This window comes from Scylla paramamosain, chromosome 13 (assembly GCF_035594125.1).
Source record: "Scylla paramamosain isolate STU-SP2022 chromosome 13, ASM3559412v1, whole genome shotgun sequence".
Taxonomy (NCBI): domain Eukaryota; kingdom Metazoa; phylum Arthropoda; class Malacostraca; order Decapoda; family Portunidae; genus Scylla; species Scylla paramamosain.
Window position 1 is genome coordinate 19870433 of NC_087163.1, and position 5173 is coordinate 19875605.

General features: G+C 38.0%; 1 protein-coding gene across 7 annotated transcripts in view; it reads left to right on the forward strand.

Moving 5' to 3' along the window:
- The window catches only part of LOC135106466 (fasciclin-1-like), a 37672-nt gene extending 32557 nt beyond the window's left edge, over nt 1-5115 (forward strand). For all 7 annotated transcript variants that reach the window (XM_064015479.1, XM_064015481.1, XM_064015480.1 and 4 more), the window contains one exon: nt 1158-5115. In XM_064015479.1, the coding sequence (XP_063871549.1) occupies nt 1158-1366 (209 nt within the window). In that variant the 3' untranslated portion in view covers nt 1367-5115. The remainder of the gene's footprint in view (nt 1-1157) is intronic.
- The last annotated feature ends 58 nt before the right edge of the window (nt 5116-5173 follow it).

Here is a 5173-nt window from a genome sequence, read left to right on the forward strand (position 1 = left end):
TTTCATGTCCTCATTTCCCCTTACAAGATTGTACAACTTAAAGAGTTGGTCATAAACAGTCTCTTCTCTGATGTTCATCCTCCTCATGTCTTTCATACAGTGTCTCCAGGTCTTCTTCAATCTAGAACTTGCCCTCCACCAGCCTCTGCACTGAAGATGTGACTGGCAGTTCTTATTTTCATTTATTTTTTTTTTTTTACCAATGTTTAGCATCTGTCTCACGTGGACTGCTGTATCACATGAGTTTTATATCTGTAATGTGCTGGTTCCTCATGCCATTAGCTTCCATAGGTGTGTTATTGCATTTTTATGTACAGATGTAATTCTTCTGAAGTTCAGGAGAGTGTGCATCAATATTGTACCATTTCCAGAAGTTAGTAGTGGCCAACGCCAATGAAAAAAAACATTCACAGATATCTTTGAAGCTTCACAGATATCTTGAGACATTCACAGATATCTTAAGACATAAGGGAATGCAGCAAATTTTCAGATTCCACTTAATCATAATACAACTTTCACTTAACTGATTGTTGTAAATCTTCTTTCTACCTATTCTCATTAGTTAGTGTTATTTTTACAATCAACTCATGAAGCATTAGTGATATATTAGTATATTTTGCAAAACTTAATGCATAGCATAACCATGTGCATATGTATTAACTATGTTTACTGAAGCTCTGTTAAAGCCAAGGACAGTACATGTATATCTAAAGCTCTTGTTAATCATGTGTATTCATGTAATATACATTGCTGTAAATGTGTTAATGTATGTGTTTTTTCCAGTATTTTATATACAGATGGACTTTATGAAGCTTTCTCCAAAACAGATTTTAACTCCACTACTGCTGCTAAATTCTTTCTGCTTTCATATGGCCATTGATGGACAGTCTGTTAATTTTCATAATGCCTTTCCTGTGTGCCTCTCTCTCTCTCTCTCTCTCTCTCTCTCTCTCTCTCTCTCTCTCTCTCTCTCTCTCTCTCTCTCTCTCTCTCTCTCTCTCTCTCTCTCTCTCTCTCTCTCTCTCTCTCTCTCTCTCTCTCTCATGCTTCATTTTCAAATTACATATTATCCAGTTTTTGTTGTTGTTCTTATTTACCTATTTATTATCTTACATCTGTGCCATGTGCTTGAGCCAAATCTTTGCCCCTCCCATCAGAATACTACACTGACTGGAATGGAGTGCGAGCCAAGGTCATCCGGCCCGACCTGAAGTGTGTCAATGGTGTGGTGCACGTTATTGACAAGGTGATGATGATGAACCGCGACGTAACAGTTTCTGGCTCGGCAGTGCCAGCTGCAAGTGGCCTGGCCTCCCTTGTCGCCACGTTCTTCACAGTTGCCTTTGCCCGCGCTCTTCACCATTAAGAGGACAGGGAAGAGTTGTGGAGTTAGTTGATAAAATCCTTACCTCTTCTTCCTGTACACTAGAATGGTTAGCTCCTGCTGCTGCTGCTGCTGCTAACCTGTGGCATTCTCTTTCTCTCTCCATCTTTCTCTTTGACTGTTTTGTGTATTTTGCTTTATTTCTTTTCTATTCTGAGCACATGGTCATCTTGCAAAACAAAATGAAAGTAATTAAAACATTTATATAAAACTCAGTTGTCATCCCTTTATTGTATTAAGCATCATTTATAAAGATTGATTCATCTAAATTTGTCTCCTCATAGATTGTCAAGTCAAATCTTCTACACTAATATAAACAGCAAAGTATGCTACCACTCTGGACTTCTTTCCTTCTTTGTTTTTAAAATATTCTCAAGGCAGGGAGTGACTTTGTCTTGAGAGTGAAGGGTAACCAGTATTGAGACAGTCCCAGCTATTGGCATCAAACACAGGATTTACCTTGATAATCTGACCTCTCCTTCACACACACACACACACACACACACACACACACACACACACACACACACACACACACACACACACACACACACACTAGCACACAACTGTAATATACTGTGACAGTAAATGTTGTAATTTGGAAATAATGTGTGAAATAAGTAGATGTTTCCAAGCTGGTTCTTTAAGGATCAATATTACCTTGAGACACATAGCATTTACAGGAGGTGATTCAAGTGCCGACATATAAAATACCTAAAATTAATGTACCTAGATATAAGTCTCAACTTGCAAGAGTACTTGATGACCAACCTAACAGATCTTAGTTTTATCTTACAAATTTGAGGTACTACAACACAATACATTATGGTGTGATGTTCCTTTTCAATGGTAAGTTTTATGTTCTTGAGTTTCCCGGGAATTGTCCACACAATTCATAAGTCCCTGCACTGAAGGCCTGCATCTTGTGCCAGAAAGATCTATGTGGGTGGCCAACACCAAAGCATTGCCAAGTTAGCAAATGTACTGTGAATTCATCATGTTTCAATGCATTATACTGCCATGTATCATAGGCTTGTGTACATTTTCTACATAAGGATTTTGTGGTTCAGTTTCTGAAAGTAGTCATCCTTAAATCAAAGCTTGAAGAAGTACATTTGTAATGCAATTGTAATCAAACCAAAGTAGAATCACATGCTGGGTTTTTATGGTTTATTTTCATGCTGTAAAAACCTTCATTAATATGATGTAGCTTTGAAATTTAGTTTGAGTCTGCAAAGATTCCAGTATATGTAGTTGCCTATATACTTAAGGTCAAAAGCTATAACCAGTGGTACCTAGATCCTACACCAAAGATCATGAAGGTTGATGACAAATACCTGTAAATATTAATGTGAGGTGCACCGAGGCAAGTGTCACCTGCACACTGTTGAAGTGAAAGGAACGCTTAATTAAGAATCTTCAAACAATTGTGAGTGACAATTTCATTTTAATGGTGTAAATGGAAGTTGATATTCCCTATCTTTGTAGGTCTAAAATTTTTCTCTCCTTCACTGTATTAAGTAATTCTACCTTGAAGTCCACACTCAAGCAAAACAACACTGCCTGCTTGACTCTCTTGTGGACACGACTGAGTACAAGAGCATGAATATTTCTATCTGTCTCTCTTCCTCTCTTTGAGCATTATTCCAGTCTCCTCTTTGCCTTATTGTGGAGAACATCATTTTGTAATTAATTACTTCAGTATTTTCTTCACTTATTTTGTATTATAGTACATGCAGTACATAGTTTAAAATCATGGCAATTCATCAAGACTTAAATGCCTCAATTACAGAGCCAAAAACTACCATCATGTGGTATTTCAGCTGAACACAATGTTATTAATAGAATGTATTTTGTCATGTAATGAATATGAGTAATTTACCAGTGAAGGGTTACTTATAATGATCTAGTCACTGTAGTCATGAGGAGGGTTCAGTCCTGCAGCTGTGTCTTGCCCTCAAATGTACAATGTAGAGCTTCCCCACACTCCTTTGAACCTGTATTTGGACATGCTCTTTGTATGAGATAGCATCTTCAACTCAGACCAGATCATTTCCTATCTGTTATTCAGCCACCAGTGTGCTGATCATGAAGCTGTAAGGAAATAATCTGCAGGTAGCTGCTTGTAAAGGGAAGTAACCAAGTCTCCTATCCCTGACCCAGGAAACAACAATGATCTGCAGCAGTTGTGAGAATGGGAATGAGAGTTTGCATATGCTCTGAAGGGTGTTCCAAGCACTGGATGTGTAAGGCTGTGTAGCTACAAATAGGGATGAGACAGTACAATGAAAGCCAGGGAGAGCTGTGCACCTGGGGTGTCCTGGGGTGTTTTTGGCAAGTGGCTGAATAACAGGGAAATGTTTTGGACTACTGGTTATGATAGTAACAAAATTGATAAGACAGCATGACAAATGTTATGGATCAATGTATCCATAATTTTCAGGTATAATTTTAACTGTTATAATCCTTGTCCATATGTCAAAGTAAAGAAAAATTGCCCCTTTCCACTCCAGCATGTCAATGACATGTAGAGGAATTCTTTATGCAGTTAACTTGTGAAAGAAAATGAGGCATCTTTGTCTTTGATCAATTGGTGTGTCTTATGATAATTCCTTAACTCTCCTTTATATTTACATTTGGTCATTGATTCAGTTTTATTTGATTAATGTTTAGTACCATTAATTTAACACACGTATCTTCAATATTCATATTTGGAGAAAAATAAATTTAGTGCATCATCAGGCTATGTTTGTAGTAAGAATTTATTATGAACTGCAATGTTCACTGCATCTGTTGTATTTATTGATTTCCAAGAGACTTCTAACTTGGAGGCATCATTTTTGTACATAGAACCGTTTGGTGTTGAGTGTGTACTGTAGGTAGGGTCACAGCCTGTCTCATGGAAGTGTCTATGAAAACAGTAAGTGCATCATTCTGTGTGTTTCCGATGGTGTTTAGATGACTCATTTTTCTTGAAAGATGATATGCCCTCTGTAAGTGTACCAAGTTTATATGTAAATTCAGTGTTTTGTCCTCTCAAGATCTCAGTACAGTGGGCAATAGTAAGGCACGGGGCACCTCTCGCTCCCGCCAGGTCACACAGCGTTGGGCGCACTGCGGATGGAGTATTGGAGTTTGTCTTGCCACTCGCCGCATGTGGAGGTTGTAAGCATTTCTTGAGGTGCTGCTAGCTGGGTGGCAGTGATTATAGTGTTTGTGGAGCACGGCACAGCTAAGGCATCCTCTTGGGTGACGCAGCTGCTTGGACCACACCAATGCCTTGCTAAATATTCAGCTTGGATCAGTTTCTGCTGCCTGCACTCGAGAAATTTGCTATCAAAACATGATCGATTTGGGATGGAAATTTCGCCTTCTTTCATCCATCATATAGTGCAAGCAATGCTAGGCAAAATGTGTTTCCATATTGTTTGGGAAGTATGGTAACCATAATAATCTTCTCCTTGGAAGTTTTACACTAATGCAAACTTAAAGTAGATTTTCAATTGTATTTATGTTGTACAGTTCACCAGCAGCCGAAATGTATTATTTTTGCATATAGTCAAGACTTTCAGTGACCCACAGACAACACTCTTGATGGAATGAAAGTTGGCATTTTTGAGTAGCTTTTAATAGTGATTATTTATGATGTAAGTGTAGAAAAATCTATCACATATGTTAGGAGATTATTTTGATGTCAACAGTCAGTTAATAAATAAAGCTGAATTATTTAAGTGATGCCTTTCCTTGTCATGGAAGCAAATTCTCTCTCTCTCTCTCTCTCTCTCTCTC